Source organism: Tetrao urogallus (assembly GCF_951394365.1).
Source record: "Tetrao urogallus genome assembly, chromosome: 7".
Lineage (NCBI taxonomy): Eukaryota > Metazoa > Chordata > Aves > Galliformes > Phasianidae > Tetrao > Tetrao urogallus.
The window spans coordinates 24,686,523-24,710,325 of NC_136820.1; the positions used below are offsets into that span (position 1 = coordinate 24,686,523).

The following is a 23,803-nucleotide window of genomic DNA, read 5'->3' on the forward strand; positions in this document are numbered from 1 at the left end:
GATGTTTTTGAAAGGGCCTCATAAAAGTTCATTGCTTTTGTGCACTATACTTTTATACTTTGTGGGAGGCTGGTGAATGAAAAGCATTATTATGGAATGATTATAACTCTATTAAAACATGACATTAATTATGACATGGGAAATGGCAGATCAATTAGTTGTAATTGTAATTGCAGGTATGCAATTTCTACTGCAGAATGTTTGAGATAATGGAAAAAGAAAAATGTCAACAAAGTAGAAGTCTTCCTTATCTATCCACACTTCTAGAAGTCAGAGTGCATCATACACATTCAGTCAGGCATTTTCTGCTACTAATTTTTTTTTTTTAGCTGCTTGTCACACGTGTTAGTTCTTGATTCTGTACTTAGTAAAGAACTTGTAGGATTTTGGGATTTTATGTCATTAATGTTTGTTTACAAGAATTAATAATGTTCATTCTGGTACTGTTAGCACTACTACAATTCAGTTCATGTATTCAGTTATTTAACTGAAAAGGCCAAACTTGAGCTGCTCCATCTATTCTGAGCTTTATTTTGAAGCAGGACCCTTGCAGGTTTAATCCTTCCTATTTTAATTAGTGTATTTCCAAATATACTGTGTTATTACACCATCCATGTAGATTAATATTAAAAATGTTTTGCAATGAAATCTGAAATTGCAGGTTAAATTCTTGCATTATGTTTTACCTGATTGAATTAGTTATTTTGTTTGGAATGTTAGGTCCTAAAATTGGCCATTCCACTGTAATAATCTTAAGGTCATCTTTTCCTTTCTTGAAACGTTCTACCTCATTAATGGCAGAACTTCTAGCCTCTAACAAATGAAGCAGAGGCTCCACCTGCAATCTGTTCACTGCACTGCTCTCCCTCCCCCAAAAAGTCTTGGTTTGCTCAGTCAAGAGGCAAGAGTCCTGAGTCACAAGGCTATATTCATTAGCAACAAAGCAGTTGCATCAAAGTTGCCCAGGAAGTTGTAATTATGACACTTCTTAACCACTAAAGTTTCCTCATATAGGTGCAGGATGTTGTTAGCATTCTACCATCCATGTTTTAAATACATATTTACCTAATGACTGGGAACAGAATAAAAAGCAAGAGTCCTTTCAAATACCTGATGTGGTGCTCTTTGAAAAGCAAATAAATGCAAATTAACGTGGAAAAAGAAAAGATCCCCAGTAGCACAGTCTTCCCTAGAGATCAGCTGACATCTCTTGAAATGTAGGAGTTGCAAGAACAGAATTAGAGAATGTGTTGATTTAAAATTTCAAGGCAAAAATAGATTTTAAATGTGTTTCTTGGAAGTATATCTGTTTGCAGATTTTTTCTTTACAACAGCTGGATATTATATTGTACATCTTGGAGATACACTTAGACATTTGGAGATGCTAGTATGAAGGAAAAAAAAAATCTTAGTTGGCAGTCAGAATTGTTGCAGATTTGCAGGATATTCTCTAGTGCCTTGACCAGTGCAGCATTTAAAATGACAACTCACAGTGCTTCTACTACTGCCTTTAATTATATTGGCTAATTTTTGTACAGTGCTTTGAAAATGTAAAGCACTGTGTGAGTGCTAAGTATTATTACTACAATTATTCTCTTGGGAGATTATTTCACAGACTAATAGACTTCACAGTTAAGAAATATTTCTTGATAGTAAGCCTAAATTTTCTCTTTGATCAGTCTCATTCCACTGCTCATAGCTGCAACTCTTTGGCTCATCCTAAACAATTCCTTGGTATTAATGTACCACCTCTAAATCTCTGTAGACAGTTTGCATGCATACTGTTAGCCTGTCTGTGTGACTCATTGAGATCTTGCTGCATAAATCCTCTAGCTGCTTAATCTTTCCCTGAAAGATGGAAATTCTCTCTAGGTTTTCATTTTCTTTACTGTTTTTTTTTGTTTGCTTGTTTGTTTGGTTGGTTGGTTGTTTTTCTTTGGTATGTGTTTTGTTTTTGTTTTTTAATTTTTGTTTTTAAGGCTTCAAATATTTGAAGTACTTTCAACATAATTTTATAAAACGCAAAAAAGAACTCATCTCATCCTTTTCCAGGATGTGATACTTCAGTATGTGTATCTCAAAACTGTAACTTCTTACGACCTTAAAAAAATTCTTTTACGCACTGCAATTGTTCTCAATGAAAATCTGGATTGGATAAAGGCAGAAGGGGATAAGGGCCAGAGGTTTGCTCTCAAGTTCAATGATTTTAAGAAGTCTCCCCTCCTTGTTCTTGGTTTTTCTGTTTTCCTGCGTCTCGCTTCTGTGCTTTAAAATATTTCACCCTCTGGATTCAGGGGCTTGTTTTTGCTGTGTTGTTTCTGTGAGTGAGTGTGGATTTCATTCAGTTAAGCTGCGCTGCACTTTGTACTTGCTCCTAAAAGGCATAAACACAAATCTGCTGTTGGATGGTACAACAGTAGAAAATAGTAGCATATGAGGAAAGGAACACGCGAAACCTGGTCTTGGGAAGATTGCTGCGGCAGGCACAATGTTAACTTTTCTCTTGCTTCACATCTAGCCAATCAGTAATTCTGACTCAAAGAAATCTGTAGTTACACTAGAATTAATTTTGTAATGTTGTCTTTATAGATAAACAAAAATCTGAACACTAAGTTTAGAGCACATAGGCAGAAGGCCATACATCTATTTTTCATTTCAAAGCAGACAGTATGATCTGAAAAATTGTCCGGCAATCTGTTTTTTCAAAGAAATGGATAAATATCCTCTAAATCTACAGTTACAGTAAGTGGCACTGGCTAATGATTTGATTTGAGGATTGAGAGCACAGTCTGGATTTACTCTTTGTGCATTAACGCAGGTCAAATGGACACAGGCTGCATTTTAAATCAGTAATGGAAGGCTGAAGCCTGCCTTAAACCAATCACATCAGCCTTACCCAAGACCGATTGATCCCGGGAGACCGGGCCCTGTGAGCACAGCTTTTATATGAATGGACTCTGTGCAGCCTGAAGTTTCATTCATAAAATGGATGCTGAAGGGGGGGGGAAAAAAACCACACCAAACCCTGGAATGTCCATTTATGCAGAGCTGAAGGGTGTAGTGTTCCCTCAGCTGCTGCTTTTGCCAGTTGCCTTAAAGTAATGATTAATGCTCCTTGGCCGTGCCTGCCTGTAACCTGACACCATTTATGGCCTTGGTGTGTTTCTAATGTATAGTGAATGAGAAGGCTACATTCTCAAATCAGAAACATAAACAGGAACTGGTTGGTCTGAATTCCATTCAAATATGTCACTTCAGCCGTGCAGTGTTTGTCCAACTTCGATTCTACAGGCAGGGGATGGGGCGGGAGAGAAAAAGCAACACAGACGTTTTTTTGCTGTAAGATTACCAACAAAAGGAGAAAGGGGACAAAAAAAATAACGCTGCGTTTTGTTGAATTCAAAGGGAAGCAATGTTTAAAATACATTTTACAGTTACTGAGGTTAATAAAAGCAAATACGTGATTTTAAAGTATGCTCAAATGATTGGTTCCATGTGGAATTTCATTTCAGTGCTGAATGTATGAGCCTTTGTTTTCCTGTTCTGCCTTATAAAAAGTTACACATCGCCCAGACAGGCTGCTGACATCTGGTCTCAGAAAATGCATTAGATGCTGTCATAGATCTAAAAACCAAAGTTGTGGAAAGGAAGCTGTTTGCTTAAGGTTTTCTTTTTGTGTGTGATAATTGCACTTAGAAGTGAGCTGTTAGGGCCCAACCTGGTTGATTTTTATCAAGTGAAATGTAAGAAAATAAGAAATATTAATTAGTAATCTTTTAGAAGGAGTTGTCTCTATCTTTGAGTGCACATACTTGTAGATGTTTTTGTTTGTCATGGAAGCCAGGCAAAACAAATAACAAAACCTTCAATTCTGAATGTTTTTAAGTAGCATAATGATTTGGGGAAAAGAAGCTTAATTTTCAGATGGATTTTTACAGGAGACACTGATTCATTTTTTTTAATCTTTGTAACTTCCACGCATTTACATAGTTCATTCTGCCCTTGCTAATAAGAAATTAATGCTGACTTTCATTTTGTCAAGATTTCACCAGTTTGTAGTACTGTGTTGTAATAGTGTAGTTTCTGAGAGGGTAGTGTTTTCAAAGGTAATTGGACTAAAATCCAATCCATCAACATTTGAGTTGTGAACATGTGGAAGTGAGTTCTGTGTAGGAAGACTGCCATTAGTTTTTGTATTTCTACATGCATTTATTTTTGTGCAGAGATGTAAGAGTTTTAATTTCGATGTGTTTCTGCATGTTTTGTATCAGAAAGAATCATTTGGTACATCTCTCTGTGCAACACAGATGATGAACTTTCCTTAGCTGTGATCGAGCTTGAAGAACTGCCATTTCTTCCTGAAAAGCCATGTTCTGTGTATTGCTCTTCACCTCTAAGCTGGTCAGAGCCTCTCAGTGGCTGCAACAGCTGCTTTCTACCATGAGGCTGAAAGGGTTTTGGTGGTGGATGAAGCACTTCTTTGTAAACAGTTTGTCAGCACTCTTGGAAATTCATGAACAGAACAGTTATTTGCAGCATGACTGTGATGTTACCAAGTTTGAGGCCAAAAGTATGATGTGTTCTAACTTGATCATTTTGTTTTAAAAAGGCTACTTTTGTCTCTGCACTCAGTAGCAATCTCTCCCACTGCCCCAGCCATCTCTGCATATACCAGATAGGAGTAACAACGCAGGGAAGCAGCAGGCAGCATGGGCTGGTCAGGCCTAGTGGCAGCGTTGGTCTGGCACATGTTGCAGCACCTGAAGGCTTTGTGCCTGCCCTCCTGTGCCCCATGGCACCAGCGAGAGTGTGCACGTGCTGTATTTCTTGCCCAGAGGAAGAAAAGTAGCAAAGCATATTAAAGTGTATGTGGAAATATACCAACTCTGAGTCACTGAAATAAGAGCCAAAGTACCTATAATTCTTTTTCAGACCGCACTGAGGACAATTCAGAAGGATATGGTATAAGTTACGCGGGTGGCTGTATCCACTGCAAGTAGAGTCTTTCCAAACTTTTTTGAGAATTGCTTCTGTTGTTATTATGGCTGGGTTGGTAACAAAATGTAAATCGAAGAAGTGGATGAGCAGCAGTAGGTGGGTTCCAGTTTTGGCACCACTGGCATTTGCAGCGATCCTGATTTGGCCTATGTGCCAATCAGAGCCTTGGTCTCTGCCTCTCTGTGGTGCAGCACCTCGTGTCATGCTCTGCTCCTTCACATGTATGTGGGCCCTGCCCCTGGCTTCCAGATCTTAGAATGCTGCCGTTAAAGTTAACTGAAAAGTAGTTCAGAGTGAGAGCACAATGTGTCAACTTGTTTTTTAGTGAGGAAGGCCGTGTAATGTCAGTTAGAGGAGCAGCTGAGGAGGAAATCCTGATTCAGGTTCCCAGTTTCTGCTTCATTCACAAGAAGAAAGTTGCTTCATCCTGATGCCTCAGGAAGCTTAATCTTCCCAGCGTCTTCTCCTGCAAGAGACTCGGGCAGAAAATAGTTTCTGCTCTGGGTGAGTTCGTGGGTCTGAAACCTGGTCCTTGCTTCTGAATAACAATCAGAAAATGGGATTTAAAAGTTTCCTACTCAGTTACAGTTATACCAGGCTGTGACAGCCTAATCCTTTAAATTCTGGCATGGTAATTAACGTGAAATGCTTTCTTACCAAGGTCTACTCAATGATTCAATGATTACATCTAGAACCTCTGTCAGCTGAATTTGGCAGCAGATTTTTCTCATCCTGTGGAGATCTGTTTGGGCTTTTTCTGCTTTTTTTCTTATTTCTAGTACTTTCTCTGTGACATTTCTAGGGGCAAAAGTACTTCTGCAGTGTCTACATTACAGTGATTTTAAAACTGTACCTCTTGGGGAAAAAATATTTCAGACCAACATGATAAAATGTCACATTCAGTGTTTTAAGATGACTGTTATGTTGTTGCTATCTAGAGGAGCAATGAAGAACGACCTCTAAGTATTTCAGATTAGCTATAAAAAAATAAATATTTTTTTTTGTCTCCATGTTTTTTTAATGACAAGAAAACTGTATTCTGCTGTTCTTGAGATGTTGTAACTTCACAATATGAACTAGTTCACTGAAAGCCTGAAGCAAGAATTTTGCCTGTCCTGAAGCCAGGCACATGTTTCCTCAAAGACTGAAAATTGCTGAAAGGTGGTCAAATCAGTCACTCAAATGCTTGCATTCTTCTCTGGCAGTTTTTTATGTCCACTTCTCTCTCATTTGTTGTCTTGAAACAATACTTGAAGAAGAAGAAAACATATAATTGCCCTGTAATTTCTGTACTAAAATGTTTTCTTTTGAAGTAGCTCTGTTTAGTTAGTAAAAATACTTCTGGGTTTTAGTCAAGCATTTAGTACAATTCAAAACTGCAATGCTAAATTTCATTGGTTGGACTTTTTATTAGATAAGGTAGAAATGAAAGCAGCAGGCAATTTAATTAGCAGTAATTTTTCTGGGCAAGTCATTACTTTGATGAACTTCAGAGCAATGTTTATGGCTCCTAATTAACCATGTTAGTCATTTGATTGAATAATCACTTTGGAAATGTTTCTACAATTTGATTAGAGTCTGACCCACTCTGATACTCATAAATTAACTGATAGCACTTTAGGATAACAAGACTCTAGCTACTTTACGAGAAATAAACTTGCCTGCTGTATTTTTTCGGTCCTCTGTGGACTGTTTAAGTGCAAGCTAACCAAAAGATTAAGTAATGTTGGTAGAAACAATGCTTGTCTAAAAAAGACTCCAGATGTTAATTATAATTGACTTTAGGAGCATGAGAGATGAAACCCCAAGCTGGCAAAAATGTAGCTTCTTAAATGCATACATAATTCTTTGTTCTGCGTACTCTGCTATATCACTTTGCAAGAGCGGAGTTCATGAGTCAAAAAGGGTTTTGCTGCCAATACTAGGGAATTTTTACCTAAAATAGAAAATAGCATCTGTTTCAGTTCTTCAGCTTCCTCTTTTTTACGTAGATTTTTCCATTCTCCTTAAAACTCAGTCTGCTTGTTAAGATGAGTGATTCTTTGCAGGTGAACCACTACTTGTAGCCTTGACTTCTAGTCTACAGAGCTATACTTGACTTCTGTGATCGCTGAGTTGTTGAAACGTGTGGCTGCTCAGAATAGCTGTCTGAGACATTAGAAAGCAGGCAGGCACTGAGCATTTCATTGAGAGGAGGTAATGAAGAGTTTGACACAGATGTTCAGGAGAAGCCAGGGACTGCTGGAGGAAACTTATTGCTGTCCCATGTTTCACTTGTTTTGTGAAGCCATTGTAAAACCTTATTTTCTTATCCTGCCATATCTTTGATACTCATCACTAGGCAGTGAACAGTGAAATTTGGAATAACATTCTGGAAAAGTTTTTAGGCAGTGTTGGAAAAATAATGTCTGCTCTTTCAACCACTGTTTACATGTCTTAGAGTTACAAGTTACTGGTAACAGATTGCATACATTAGGGTAGAAATTTATCACGAGATCTAATAGACTGAGTTAAGCAAGACTTTTGATATCCATGAAGTGAGTTAAATGTGATCTAGAAGGGCAAACATGTATGGTTTATTTATCTTTGCAAGTCCCTGTGCACAGATTGTTTGTTCCCTGTGTCTTGCACTATCCCTAACAGGAAAAAAACATATAAAGAATATAATTTTCATTAATTTTTCTGTTCTTTTTTTCTTGTCATTCTTCCTGCAAATTTGAGTAGAAGAGGAACGGAAAATAGATTTTTGCATTACTTAGAATGTGTACACTATCTATTATTTTAGGAGGCTTCTTTTTTTGTTAAGAGTGCACATGCACAGGTGGAAGATCAAACTGGTGTAGCTGAATTCCTGTTTAAATACATAGCAATTCCAGAAATTTCTTCAACTTTCCAAATCCTAAACCAGAGTCTAAAAACCAATAGCCTACTGCAGATTCACCTTGACATTACTTATATTCATGATACTGTATTTGTAGAGTTTTTAAGTGTCTAATGTGATTGGTAGGGCAGGTTTATCTGTATAATTGATTAAAAATGTTGTGTTGAATTAGTTACAAAGATGGATATACAAGAACAGGGTTTAAAGTACTTGTACTGCCTTGTGTGGATTTTTTGGTCTGTAAATTATCTCAAATGTATGTGTCATAGGGCTCAGCTTGTAGCTAAATTGATTGCAATAAGGGCTTGTGAACTGCCTATGTTGAATGCGATCTATGATCTTCACTTTATGATTTTCTCTTTCACCATGCCTTGTGCATTCTGCTCTGCAACACTGACTGAGTTGTAAGGTTCTATCTCATTGTAACATGCATCCTCCTTGTTGCTCTTTTACCTGCAGTCTGTCTCATTGATAACCTGCACTCTTTAATTCTACACAGTCTATTGACTAGAATTGTCTTCTCCTTTCAGAAGTGCCTAGCTGCCATTCCATTTACATGAGGCAAGAAGGCTTCCTGGCTCACCCAAACAGAACAGAAGTTAAGTTTTCTATTTTGTATTGCTCAAGTATTGTATGAGAGAAATGGGAAAAAAAAATTAAAAAAAACACAACCTGGAGGAATTTGAGGTTCATTGGTTTAATCCTGCTGATGAGAAGACTCCATTGTCTTTCACTTCCCAGTTTTGAATTTCTGCTGTGCTGAAGTTTTGTAGATTCTAGTACCTAGTTTCTAGTTGACTAGAATAGAACCAACTTTATTGTGAATTTACTCATTCTGGTTTTCAAGGGCGACAGCTGTTGAAAGGAAGAGACAGTCAAAAATTTGTCCATACAACACATTCTGCTCAAATGATATTTTGAAGATTTTTGGTGTGACAGACTCTGTTAACTGCTAAGTAATCCATTCTGTACTTAGAAAGATTCAGTGCATGTTTGTTTGTTGCTTTTTTCCCCCATTTGTTAGGATTTTTTAAATTCAGTGTTCTGGTTGTTTTTGATAGCCAAATTGTAAAGCCATTTTGTATATAGCAGAGCTCTTAATGACTTCACTAAGGCAGAGCCTAAATCATTGTCAAAATTAATAATTCAGAGTAATAGCATTTTATACATATTAAGAAGACCAGCAGAGCTAAGCAAAAATGACCACTGAGAAAGAAGTTATGACGTCCACTCTCCTGCTTTGATGAATCTTTTTTTTCAGTATATGATTTTTTTTGTTTAGAATTTGTTTGTTTTTCTTCCAAGGAACTAATTTCACAAACCCAAAGAAAATTAAAAGAAATTGATGGGAATTCAAACAGATGTATGAATGAAAGTCCTCTAGTAAAACTTCATTTATTAGTGAAAAGCCACAGATGGAAAGGTAACAAAAGTTGCTTAAATCCACCTGTTTCTGGTGAGGCAGAAAATAGAAATAAAAGGTGGTGTGTAACAAGGAAGGTGAAATAGGGGCTGGAAATTTATAATAGTGTTGGTATATGAAATTATATGAAGTGTATAAGCTTACTAATGGAGGTGAAAGACATTAGGGAAAAGTCCACAAAAGCAGGGCTAGGGTCAACAGACGTGAGTTTTAATCATGGTATAGACTGAGGAAAAACAGCCATGTTATGCACTCGTAAGTACTTGGAAGTGGTAAAGTTGTTATGAATGATGCAGAAAAAACAGAGATAGTAAATATTTGTTCTCAGTGTTTAGAAATCAGTCAACATGATTTTATGACATAAAGGTCATGTCAAAGAAATCTGATTTCATTCTTTGTTGAGATTAAAAGTTTGATTGGTAAAGATACATGTCTCTCTTATTGTATAGTTGACCTATTTTTTTTAATGGCATTCAATTTGCCACTGCATTATATTCTGATTAAGAAGTTAGCACTAACCAGTATCAGTAAAGTACACATTAAATACATTAAGACCTGGCTTACTGACAGATCTAAAAGTGGTTGTCATTGGCTAACCATTACTGAATGGATTTGTTTCTGTTAGAGCTGTAGGAATCAGAAGTGTTGCTATTCAATATTTTCATTAAAGATATAGAACAAAGTTAATTGATAACTTTATGGCACAGCAGTAAATAATGGGCAGGACAGGGCAATCACACAAAGCGATTTCAATTGCATGGTAATCTGGACACATTAAACAAAAAGGTTTTTTCATTTCCTTTTTTTTTTTTTTCTTTAATATGATGAACATAGACCAAACCTATGGAATCAGGAAACAGTGTATTGGAAAAAATGATTTTGAGATAGACCACATGGCTTCACAATGGAAATCAGCCTAAGAAGACATTGCAGGCATATGGCAAAAAATCCTTATGCAAGATTTACATAGTTAAAGAGGGTCAGAGTGGGACAGGAGAAGAGGAGATGTTTTGCTTCTCCAGGTTGCACTAGCAAAGGTGCTGCTGGCATCCAGTATAGTTCTGGTTAGTCAAGATATTAAAAATAATATTGCAAAGTAGGAATGTGCACAGAAGAAAGTTCTAGAAAGAATGCAGGGTTACAGAGAGTGTCTTTTAGTGACAAAAGTAAATTTAACAAAATTACCTGAATTGGAGTAAACATCCAATGCTTGTCTTCTCCATGGATAGGGAGAAAAATCCTGAGTAGGACTTCAGTCTAGCAGGCAGAAGACATAAAGGAACTAAGGGCTAAAAGTTAAAGCCATGCTAACTCAAACAGGAAATGAGGCAAACATTTTGAAATAAATCATAAAGAAAAATGGATGCTTTTTCATTTTTGCAGGATGCAATCAGCAGTCTTTTGGGAATGCGTACGTTAATTAAACACTCCTGTACTGTGGCCAAAATGTTGTGATTGGGTGCTGTGTAAAGGATGTGGCATATTAATTTGATTCCTGTATGACTTAGTGTTCCCTCTGGCATTAAGCCTATGGTCTCATCTTTCTCCATGCATCTTTTAAATAAACACCTCTTTGTCTTTTACTTACAGGTTGTATGTATGAAAAGGGACCTAGGCAGTTTTATGATGACACTTGCGTTGTTCCAGAGAAGTTTGATGGTATGTATGACACATCTCTCTCTCATTTCTTGTGTGTGGAGATGAAAAAGGAAAAGATGAGGGTCTTTTCTCTGTTGCTGATCAAAAAAAAGGTCAGTAATGTTCTAATTTAGGATTCCTTAACACACCATTTGCAGTGCACCCAACCAAAGCTGACCTTTGTATCTTGCAACCGAAGTCTCCTTTTCAATAGAATGTTGTTCAGATTTTGCCACTGAAGGGTTCTGTATCCAAAGTTGGCGCAGAGGAGCTCAATTCCTGTACTGTTGATAAGTAATGGGAGGATTTCCATTGCACTGATGATCACATACCTCTTCTTGTTAGAGATTTAATTAAAGCATCTCTTACAATTAACAAAACAGAGGAGAAAGAAACAGCTCTGGTTTTACTGAATATTAAGCCTCTTTTCTTGTTGTCTGTGAAGAGATGAATAGTAGGGAGTGAGTATATCAGGCATTTTTGTTTGGTATAAGTGTTTTTATGCTATGTTAGGCATTGTACTAGTGGCTTATTTCTCAATAGGATTGATAACAAACAAATCATCTACCTATTCCTACAGAATTTTTTCAAGAGGGATTCTGGGGTCAAGTAAAATAAATAGCCCAAATTATCCTCAGTTACTCCAATGTAAAATGAGTTTCCTGATGTAACTCAGTTGATTTCAGATTTATTTCATTATAGACAAAGTAGATGGACTCAGTATTTCTTGCCGATGACTCTGTTAGTCTGCAACTTTGGGAAGTAATTTGGAGATCAATTACTTAAATTTGCTAGAGTGGCTTCTTTGAGTTACTGTATGTATGTCCTGCTTTATTTATTTTAACAGGAAGGGTGAGATACCTTCTGATGAACTTGTGAACAGCTCTCTGACCATAGCTACAAGGAAAGCTAGAAAACTCTTGCTATTTTTTTTTTTTTCTGCTTTATTTTCTTTGTTTTTCCCTGAGAATTACTTAGGTGGACTGCAAAACTATTGTGTGTCTAGCAGCATTTGTTGTGTTTACTGAAGAATGGGAGATTCTAAAATGACATTAATCTAAAGAATTACATGTTATTCAACCTGAAGTGTCATGTGTATTTCAGAGTTGGTAAGGAAGAGTAGGAAATAAATGGAGGAATTTAAATAATATTAGCCTTCACCTAATTCTGAGGATTGCTTAATCCAGTATTGCATTGTCGTAGAATTGACACATTAACTGAAAGGGTGATTTATTTGAAAGTTGTTTTTTATGCTGGCTTTGGAATGTTTTTGTTAGTTTCTTTTCCATCGAGCATATCCTGTCATGTGGTTTTGTTTTCGTTTGTGTCCTGTTGTTTATTTGGTTTTTCATTTTTCCCCAAACCATTGTGTGCCTGATCTGTTTTCAGTACTAGTGACAAAAATATATTTACATTTATGGGAATGGGATCAGGCCCTGTTCTAGAAAAGGTTAAAATTCTTTGTGAGGAGTACTTGTGCATTGTTTTCTTGAAAAGCCTTTTTGTTTATTGAGTTTTGTAAAGAGGAAGGAATGAAAATAGGAGAGAAATACAAATAAAATAATTAAAAAAATTAAAAAGTATAATTAAAAGAATATGTATTTGGAAATGTTTGAGTGCTTGTAAAGCACTAAGTGTGCTGGTAGCTGTGACGATGTTCACTGAGACAACACCTTGTCCTCGAGAAAACTGATATCATGACAGAAATGTTTGTGTTTATGCTTGTAGCCTGATAACTTTTGAAGAAAATGTAGCAAGTATGTTATTATGTTTTGGTCTGTAAAGCCAAAATGGGATAAGCTCAGGACTAGCTTTGATGTTTCAGAAGTAGATTCTCAAGCTGCTTGATTTGATATCAAAGATCAACACAGATGAATAGCCTGATCCTCTGTAGTAATGCACTTACTGTTTGTGCATTGCTCAGCTATCATTAAAAGAAAAATATTGTCCTTGAAAAAGAAAGCCTTTCAGGACTGGAGCTTCAAACTCGCATAAACCAAAAAGCCTTGTGTTGATTTATTTGTTTTCCACAGCTACTGACTCAATTTTATTTCCTGATTACAAAAGGAAGTGCTCCATTTTTAACATTATTATTCTTATTTTCACTACTTGGAGCCATTCTGTAATGACCATCCTAATGCTGTGGTTTGGTACTAAACAGGTCATGTGTTTTTTCACAGGGGCTGCAGGTCTGGTACTTTAAACGAGGAGTTCTGCCAGTTTTTCAAGGATTATTGTTATTGTTTGCAGAAAATCAGCATCAAACCTTTCAGCTGTTGTTGTCTGCATGAGTTGTTCATATGAATATTATTTAAAAACAAGAGGATACAGTATAGATGAAGCAGGACAATTTTTCACTGGCAGCTTGTGGAACAGCAAAATATTGTTGGTTTTAATAGCTTCATCTGGATTTGAAATTTTAGACAAACTACTTCTTTTCAGGGGAATACTGATATATAGATGCAAGTAAAAGTAATGTGTGCTTATATGCAAGTCCAATATGCCACAGAGGAACTCACATATCTGCAGGATTTGCATATGTATATGTAAAGCACATGCTGTTTAAGTCCAAGTCAAATACTTTGTCAAATTTTCCTTTAGAGAATTTGCATGCAAAAGAAGTTTCACTCAATAGTTTTGCAGCTTTTGAAGCACACATTGAATTTCCAAAACCAGGGCTTGTTCAAAGTATAGTACACAAATGCAGTTCTTCAGACATCAGAGTTGCTCACAAGAATAGTTCAAGTGCTTCCAGACAGAGGATATTACAAAACAGTTTGCAAGCAAGATTTACATGTATCAGAAGCAAATGGGGATAGGCTTAGAGAGACTTCCATAAAGTGAGACTGAATTTAGGAACTTGTTTGCATATGAATATGTTACTGTAAGAGTGTTTGCACTTAATAGCAGGAGAAAGGAAACTACTGCATTTGTGGACAGTTGGGTAGTAATCATTCTTTTCTTCAATTTTATTGACCATAATGATTGCCTTGCCAGCTTATCCGACAAACTGAGTGATGATGCTTTTTGCGGATTGCTCAGCTAACGTTGTTATTCTGTGCAGGTGACGTCAAACAGGAACCAGGCATGTACCGTGAGGGACCCACGTATCAACGGCGAGGCTCACTTCAGCTGTGGCAGTTCTTGGTAGCTCTTCTCGATGACCCATCAAACTCCCACTTCATAGCATGGACTGGCCGAGGCATGGAATTCAAGCTGATTGAGCCGGAGGAGGTGGGTTAGATGAACAAATTGTCCTGATGTCCACTACCCTGTACTGAAAATTTGACATGGTTCTTTCACAGTTAGGCTGTGTTTTCCTTCAATATTTCATTTCTTAGAACTTTAGAAGGGTAATGGAAAGAACTCACAGTGAGAGTGTTGAGACATATGTATGCTTGAGTTGAGACTTAATTTTCTAGTCCTATGAAATAATGAATATATTGCAAGTACTAGAGTTTCAAAATACTCTGTATTAATTGTTGGGCCCAGATTTTTTAGAATTATTTTCCTGGAGGAGTTCTGTTCTACATTCCTTTGAAAACTTGTTCCTGAATAGTTTCTTTAGTATCAAATACTCTTCAGTGTAAAGGTGTGGAAAGTTGGAATGTTTTACCTGTAGAATGAAAGACTCCAAGTCTGAAACAGATGACAAAGAAATTTCAGAGTTTGAGGCAGTAAAAGCCCACTGAAATAATATAAAAAGCTCTTTTTTAAAGTGTATTCTTGGTTATCTGTATCATTAGATTGCTTATTGCACATTTAGATCCTACTCTTGCAAAAACTCTAGCACATGCCTGGCTTCTCTGAGCCATGAAGGACTCATTGGGTAGATAAAATTGCTTGTATTCATGAACATTTGCTGAACCATGACTTAGTTCACTAGTGTGATAAACAGGAATAAATTGAACATTTTATTGCATAAAGATTCTTGACTTGTTAACATTAAATAATCTATCCTGTATTCTAAACAGCAGTGAAAACTGTTAGAAAATCTGGTGTGTGTGAATTTTATTGTAATACTGATGTGGATGATTTGATGAGTATTGTAAAAAAGCAATATCATTCTGGTTTACATCTTGCAGCTTTGAAGGGGTTGAGCAATAGAAGAGAACACAGTAAATTCTCATTCTGGATTCTTTCTGAGTTAGGGCTGAGTGGGAAGCTTTGGGGGTGTAAGGCAGCTTCTTCATTCTACCAGCTACTTCTGCCATTTGCCATCCATCTGCTGCCATAAGCAATCTGAAAGCTTTCTTGCATTTAAGTTTCATGATGCATCAACAGCCCTAAGGGTAGCTGGATATTGAGACAATACTAATGCTACTTTTCTTCCTGACATGATCTGGCTGATGGGCAGGCTGCTGCAGAGACCATGTGCCAGCTCTTTTCTGTCCAGGTGCTCTCCAATGCTACTTATATTCAACTTGGCAGATCCTGACACTGTGCATCTAAGAATTTGACCACAGAACATCCTTTGCTCCAATCTCAGTATCCAACATTTTTCATTTATTGAAAAATCATTCATTTTTCATTTATTGAAAAATCGTTCCCAGCAGATGGTGCAAAAACATTATAGATTTTATTAGATATGGAAAGGAAAATTAAAAAAACAACACCCTAAGAGTTCTTTATTGCGTAATTCCCCAAAGAGATAGATGAAAGTTAGTCAGATCGTCTGTTTGTGAGACTGCACAGCAGTTGCTTTGTGTTTTCGAGCAATGCTGCATCTAAGATCTGGAAAAGGTAGACTACTTCAAACTTGCTTGCTCCTCTGCTCTCAGGGAGTACAAAGGAGGCTAAGTTGTTTTCACGTGAATGCTGTGGATCCAACCGAAACTGTTGATTAAAATAAGAATAGCCTGTGGGAAGTTGCACACTTCTGTTAGTTGCCAAGTGTAAATTGAAGGGAAGTCAAAGATCTTGTTGATTCAGCTGTGGCAGGTTAGGATGTCAATGGCATGACCTTTGTATCTCTTCCCTTTCTTCAGATTTATGTGCCTGTAGAAAGAGTGATGACAAACGAGTATGTATCAGCTTTTTGGGCACCACAGTTCATTCAGAAAGCATGTGACTGTAAACTGTGGAGGTTTAGAACTGGCGTAGGGCCATTTCTGCTGCCTTGTCATAGACACAGTAACCTTCAGCAGGAAGATGAAGTGGAAGGCTAGAACCCCAGCTCACTTCCTCAAAGCATGATTTGATATATGCTCTGCAGATGAAGGACAGGAAGACTCACTTACAAAGACTACTTCTGTACTTGCTTGCCTTTTCACATATGTTAAAATAACATACAGTATAACATGTTGTCGATGACTGTTTTGTTTTATACGCTTTGCTGTATTATGCACACTTGATACAATGGTGATTTTTAGGACTGTGATTAATGCAGGAAAAAACTTGTCAGGAATGAAGAAAGATAGATGTAGGCATGTGTTACAAAGATGAATAGGAGAATTATGGTTGCATATCTAAGCCAAATCTACAGCTGGTATAAATTGACATGATTTGGAGGTATGTTTTAATGCAGTTACAACTTGGCTAAAGTTAGTAAAGCCTTGATAATTTACATAAGCCTGAAAGTCTTACCTGTAGAAAGGAAATAATGCTTTAAAAATAAATTTTAAATAATTAATGTCCAGATGGAGATCAAAGTCATTGGGTTTTACTGTTGTTATTTAGTCCCCTTCAGTTCTCAATTCTGGATGTTGTCTATGGTTTGCATCAAAAGACTCCAGACACCTATGGGAAGGTGTTGTAGAGTTGTCTGCAGAGAAGACACATGGTTACTCTTTCCTTTTTCCAGAGCTGTATGCATATGAACCTCGCTAACATTTTTATAGAATGTGTTTTAAAGAGTTCATTGCTTCTTTTTTCCTCCATTGACATGGGTAGTCATTTGTACAGACAGTAATTGAAATGTTGCCAATGACCAGTTATAATTTTGGGTGGGGAATAAGCTGTTAAGCTCTTTAACAAAAAGTCTCTTTCTCCAGAACTATCTTTGGCAATAAAACAGGAAGAATAAAGCCAAGTAGAAATCGTAGGAGCAGAAGCCATATCGCTCTCTGGAATGGTTCACAAGTTGCTAGTGACTACTTTTTGATATTATTTTGAAGGGAAATTACACAACTACAATTGTGCAATTTCTGTCTGGTTCATTCTGCCACCTAGTTCCTCCAAGTGATTATCCTGCCTCCCTTTACTTTTTTTAATTCTTTTTTTTTATGTAGTGGTATTTAGGACTCATTTTTGACTCCCATCTTCTAATGATTTCAGCACTGACATCATTCCAAGTTATGGCCTGTATTAGTTCATGAACTAAGCTTGTATATATGTGTTTTTAATATAATTTACTAGCTTTCTGACAGAAAACACAAAAAAATAGTGCAATCATTCCTATAACTAACTGAAGAAGAGCTTTCATCTTTCTTTAAAGCTTTCCAGTGGAGCTTGATATTTTTTTTTATCATATCTTTATATAACTATTTTTTCATTGTTTTTCTTTAAAAAAACAAAACAAAGCAATGACAACAAAAACCAGCCCACCACTAGGTTTGCAAATGAGTAAGTCTATTCCAAGTTTAATGGATGATGGTGAGTCCAATTAAAAATTGTGTTAGTACATGGGAAATTCAGGTCACAGCAGCCTCTTCTCTTTTATTTATGCATTCCACCTGCAGGGTTCCCCTACTCAATCCCCAAATAAAATATCTGATGATAAGATCTGCTTGTGAAATGCATTTAACAAATCAATGCTAATCCATTTTTGTGGCAGGTGGCACGTCGCTGGGGGATTCAGAAAAATAGGCCAGCTATGAACTATGATAAACTTAGCCGATCACTTCGCTATTATTATGAAAAAGGAATCATGCAAAAGGTGAGCAGCTAATTCTGTATTAAATTTCACTGAAATGTTGAATATTAATCCACTAGTCAGTTTTTACAAGGAGTGCTTATAACTACATTGCTTAGATAGGTTTTTCATCTCTTTAGACAAACCCTAGGCTTTATTTTTCATCTTCCACATCCAGTGTATGCATCAAGATATTTTTCTCTGTGTAAAAAGTGTATGTGGTTTTAGTTTACAAAATGCATATCAGGATTAAAGGGAAAGAGGTAGCATTGAAAAATATCCAAAAGAGCTTCCTCGAACATGGGAAAGGCAAATAGCAGAGTATAATAAGAATAATATTTTACAGATCTAAATTAACTGACCATTGCTTAGATACTTCTGTAACTGCAAGTTAAGGGAGAAAAATGATACCTATTAAAAAACTAAATATCTTACCAATTTTTGTAATAATAGTTTTGTAATAATGCTATTTTTAAGTGAAATTCAGTATTTCATAATATACTGAACTATGAGAAATATTTAACAAAAATTTATGTATAACAGCCTGGTCTTGCTGACAGTATTCAGCCTGTTATTTTCCTGTAGTTTGCTCATTTCAGTGTATATTTTTAAATCTTGCTACATAGAGTTATGTAGCTTGACAACATGAGAGACCTCCTACTTCTAGAAAATTATTAGGTATGGTCAAAGATCACAATGAACACCTTGTATTATATATTTGTTCTATATCTTTGCACATTCATTTTGTGATCTGTGATGACTAACATGTTTAAACCTTCCATTGGCCAGCTGCATGAGTGAAAACAATGCCCTCAGCCCAAGTTGCTAGGTAGCTTTTCCAGTAGGACTTTTGAAGTCTGCATTTGGAGTTAGCTACTACAGGTTCTCTTTTTATACTCTGGGATTATTGTAGTGATCACCTGTTTCACTCTCTAGGGGGTACAGCTTGTACAACCTGTGCCTGTGGTACTTCAACAACACTGCCCTATCCATTTTTGTGTGTCTTTTACCTGTGCTCTTAGTTTCTGTGAAGTGGACTGGAAACTAGGTACAGTCAGGGAGAAGCAGAAATGCTTGGATTTTCTGGGTACTGCTACAGACAGAGGTGTTTCTCATTTCAGTTTTTAGTTTTGGCTGCATGGACAATTCAAAGGCAGCCCAGAATCAAGAATATCTTAGCAAAGAGGGTACAAAAAGTTGAAAAGATGAGAATAGGAAGATAATATGGACACATCCATTTAACATGTTCTTCTGACAACTAACTTGCTAACTCTTTAATTACTCTTTTATTATCTATATGACTGTATTTAACACACATTTTAAAAACTAATCTGATTGCTTACTTTTCTAACATAGCAATGTTTGAAACTTTCCCTTGGATCATCTTATCTGGCAACTTAGTTTATGCTAAAACTAATGGGGTTATAAATTTGTAGCAAGTTTCTTTACTGCAAAAGGTGTACGTATATTTTTCCCCTTTTGTTTTAAGTTAAGCACTGGTAATATGCTGTGTAAATATCCTGTTTCTGAGTGCAGACTTCAGTCTGTAAAATTTCCTGATGTTAATTTGCTGAAAAAAAAAAATTCTCCTGCAGATATTGTCTTTACCAAAATATTACATTTGTAGAAAAGATAAGATGAAAATTTAAGGAGATGCTACAGACTGTTTTGCACCCATAAGAATACAGTTAACTTTGCATTACCTTTCCATCTTCATACATTCATTTTCAATGCCTTGCTAGATGGTGTTGCAGGAATCAATGATCATTTTGATTTTGATTTTCAAATAATTTTAGTTGATGAGAATGCAATATTGCTCATATTTTTTACTGTAATTCTTTAAATATGGCACTTGAGGAGGCACTACTGAGTAGCTTTTTTTCATTTTAGATTTTAGTAAGGCAGTAATTCTGTTTCGTTTTGTTTTAATATCATTCTTTAGCTTTTAATTGGACAAAACACAGACATTTAGTGGTATTTCTGAGTAAGGGAAAACTGGGATTGTTGGACAAATTGCCACTCCATAAGCAAATCTAAATGTCCCAGGCTTTGCATGAGCAATTGCTAAGTACATATTAGCTTACGTATTTGCTTACGCTGTCCCTGTACAATCAGCGTGCACTATAACTAAGTGCTTTTATACTTAAGTATGAATCAATCTACGTAAAGTGAAATTCAGATCTCTATCGTGCAACATGATTCTTTTTTCCACTTTGCACACAGTGTTGGACTTAGTCATTTTATTTTGCCTCTGTAGTGACAGTTTGTTTACTATTTTCCTATACTAACAGCTCCATTTGTGGCTAAGTATAAGAAACAACCACAAACAAGTTTGAAATAACTAGTACACCTTTCAAAAGGATATCACGTGTCTCAAAATCAAGACAGTTCCTCATAGTTTGCTTCTGCAGATCCCTAGTCTCTACTATTGTCCTTACCCGTTCTGCTGCCTTGTTATTAACTGTATAATAAAGATGAGTTCTTCAGAAATCTGTTGAATGTGGAGTTGCAAAAACATCAACACTTATGCTACCTTTTTTTGTTATCCTAAGGTTGCTGGAGAAAGATACGTCTACAAGTTTGTTTGCGACCCTGAAGCGCTTTTCTCCATGGCCTTTCCAGACAACCAGCGCCCCTTACTGAAGACTGACATGGAGCGCCACATCAATGAGGAGGACACTGTTCCCCTGTCCCACTTTGACGAGAGCATGGTCTACATGCAAGATAGTGGCTGCTGCAACACCCACCCATATAATGAAGGCTATGTCTACTAACAACAGTGACAGTAAAGGGGGTGTTTTCCCCCTCTCTTAGGCTTCTCCTCTTTCACAAGAGCCAGAGGAAAGCTGAATCGACTTCAGTTTGTTTTTTAAATAGTACACTAAAAGGGGCTTTTCCTGTTGCATTATTCCTATGGTCTGCCATGGACAGCGCACTTTATTTGAAAGGGGAGGGTTGGAAACTAAACATTATTGTGTGTAACAGGAGGAAAAGGGTGGGTTTGCTTTTTATTAAGTTTGGGAAGGGAACATACAGGTTTTAAGTACAAAAAAGCTATATCATGTCTGTTTTGTTTCATATCAACATAAAATATTGTACATTTTCTCTGGGTATCCGTAGTACAGTTAATTCTCATTGTGCAAAATAACCACTTGCTGATAATATCAGCACAACATGCCTAGGGCAGTTGTTTCTTGCCATTCTTAATTGTCTTTCTGCAGATATAAAAGAGAAGCAAAGCATATACTGCAGCATTTAATTTAGAAGTTTGAAGTGCTGGACCTTGCAGCTTGCCTCCAAAAGCAAACAGATATCTCTGGAGTTTTACTTTGTTTGTATGCTAGTTTGTAGGGCCTAAAAAAAAAAAATAAATAAAAGAAAAAAAAGAAAAAAAAGAAAAAGAAAAATCCCACTTATTTGCAGAGTAACCTTAAAAACAAGGACTAAGTCACAAAATCCCTGACTTCAGACTACAAGCTGCATGCTGTAACTGGAGTCACATTACTATACATATATGGCCAGTGCTATCACTTGGACATTCCAGGATCCATCTGAGGGTAGTAATTACATGTGATAGGCTGTCTGATGATCATGTCAGCATTAAATACGGGATCATGATCAGGATGGAGAAAACATTTCGTATCCTTCCATTTCCTTTGGTACATAAATAAGTTATTTAATCAATAGGAATTAACTGTACTAAGTCACATATCTAATTATGCTGTTTAGACACAGCAAGCACTCCTTGAGAAAAATATCCAATACACTAAATAGGTACTTTAGTAATTTTTAGACATGGTACCCATTAATATGCATTTAAACCTTTTACTGCTGTGTTATGTTGATAACATATATAAATACTAGATAATGCTAATGCTTCTGCTGCTGTCTTTTTCTGTAATATTCTCTTTGATGCTGAATTTACTATGACCATTTATAAGCAATGCTGTAACTACAGGTAGCATTTCAGGACAAAATAGATGACTTGAACCATTTATTGCTTAGAAAATAGCTTACGCCATAGCTGTGCTATAAGCAGCTTTTATGCGCATTCACAAATGACTAGTAAGCTTCAGCTTGCTGAGGAAAGCTCTGCAGAACCTTTTGTGATATTTGGTGGAACGGAGAGTAGACGAACTGTCAATACCATGAAGTCACTGTATGACATTGTAGTGCTGGCACTGATGTTACCAATCAACTTGTTTTGGACACTAAATGTAAATGTGATCAGATATGCTCGGAAGACAATTTAAATTTTGAATTCTTTTTTTTCCCATTGTTTATATTTTTAAATTGGGTTTGTTTTGTTCTGGGTTTTCTTTTTTTTTTTTTTTTTTTTTTTGAGGGGTAATCTTAAACACAAGCCACACACAATATTCTGTATGCAAAATGAAAAAAAAAAGACAAAAAAAAAAATCTAAAGATTTATGAGCACCTTTTCTGAAGTGTAATATATCCTAGTTTGAGGAAAGGGAGAGCTGGTAAGATTGGGGTTTCTTTCTTTGCCCAGTGAAATTTCAACAGGTGTTATATGGAGTACATCATTATATTATGTTCTCAAGAAGTGGGAGGAAAATGAATATATCAAACAGTAATTTTCATCACAATGGATGGGTTTCAAAGACAGTCCTTGTTTGTGAATAAATTTTCTATCCCGTGTCAGTTAAGACATCAGTTAAGCTATGAATATTTTAAGAAGCAATTAATCAAAAGTAAAGAAGTAGTGATCATTAGAAACCACAGGTGTATAAAAAACATTTGAGCAGGTATTTAATTTAGTCAGATCCAGAAGACAAGATATTTTATGGGAGTGTGTATATGCCTTACTATGTCACCTAATTCTGTCACCTGTAATTTTCAATGGCACTTAAATTTGTAGAGATCAACCCAAAATCACAAGTCTCAAACTGCAGAATTAGGAAGGAGGAAAAAGAAAAGGTTAAGTAAGATTGTTTAAAAAAAATATGCAGTTTCAATTCAAATAAGGTCCAAATGAAACATGCTTTGATGAAAAGTCCATGGATTGGTTTCGGTTCTTTAATGTCAGCATGAAGCGCCTCCTGCCTGTGGCAGGATGTGGGTGTGGGAGAGGGATTGGGCAAAAAAAGAAAAAGAGATTAAAAAAAGGAATAAATGCATAAAATGTGTAATATTTAAGAAGAAATATATATATATATGTATCTGTATACGGTAGTGACTCACTGAAAAGCAAGCAATCAGTCCAACATTACCATGATCTTTCAGCAGAAGATAAAAAAGTCTTTCACTGAACTGATTAACCCTTTTTAAAATGTACCTAAGAATTTTATTTAAAGTTTGTTTTTATTCCACTTTTTCGTTTCTTTGAGTTTGGTTTTGTTCTTGTTTTTGTTTTTTTTTTTTTAGGTTTTTTTTTGTTTGTTTGTTTGTTTGTTTGGGGTTTTCAGGTAGAATAATAAATCTGGCAGCTGATTCCTGCAAGATTGTTGTGTATTGGATTCCTAAACATTTGGACTGGAGAGGCCCTTGCAGTAATGCTCTTCCATGTGGAAGTGGAGATGATAATGGTCTGTTCCCAGTGCTTAGGTTGGCATCTTGCAAAATGTGACAAAAAAAAAAAAAAAACTAAAAGAAAGGAAGAGGGAAAAATGAGGAATACACACAATTCACTTGTTGTTATTTACGAATCATAGTATTTAGGTTGACAGAGCATTGTATTTGACTGACAAGAGAAAGAAGGATGGACTACATACATTTAGAGGATTGATTCCAACTGAGAACTCACACACATTTTCACAGCACTTTAATATCCTACTGAATTTTATCGTGTATATTTGGGGTGCTGGGCTTTTGATTGTTTGGGATTTTTTGTTTTCAGTTGTATCATAGCAGGAGGAAAAACACAGGCTTCAGCTGTAGTTTCTCAAACATTCTTCCTTTGCTGCGGCAGTTCAGCTACATTGGTAGCTGAAGAGGTGCAGTTAGATAAGGATGTGGCAGAGTCCCTCAGATTCCATGTAAAGGAGTTAAT

The 23,803-nt window shown here is 36.2% G+C and overlaps 1 protein-coding gene across 7 annotated transcripts in view; it reads left to right on the top strand.

The window, feature by feature from the left end:
- ETV1 (ETS variant transcription factor 1) overlaps positions 1-20,567 on the top strand; it is a gene marked incomplete at both ends in the record, with an annotated part of 61,276 nt that extends 40,709 nt beyond the window's left edge. For 6 of the 7 annotated variants that reach the window (XM_079537989.1, XM_079537991.1, XM_079537990.1 and 3 more), the window contains 5 exons: positions 8,410-8,505; positions 10,893-10,961; positions 14,005-14,174; positions 17,716-17,817; positions 20,346-20,567. In XM_079537989.1, the coding sequence (XP_079394115.1) occupies positions 8,410-8,505; positions 10,893-10,961; positions 14,005-14,174; positions 17,716-17,817; positions 20,346-20,567 (659 nt within the window). The remainder of the gene's footprint in view (positions 1-8,409; positions 8,506-10,892; positions 10,962-14,004; positions 14,175-17,715; positions 17,818-20,345) is intronic. The other variant, XM_079537992.1, reaches the window with a different exon arrangement.
- Positions 20,568-23,803: the final 3,236 nt, after the last annotated feature.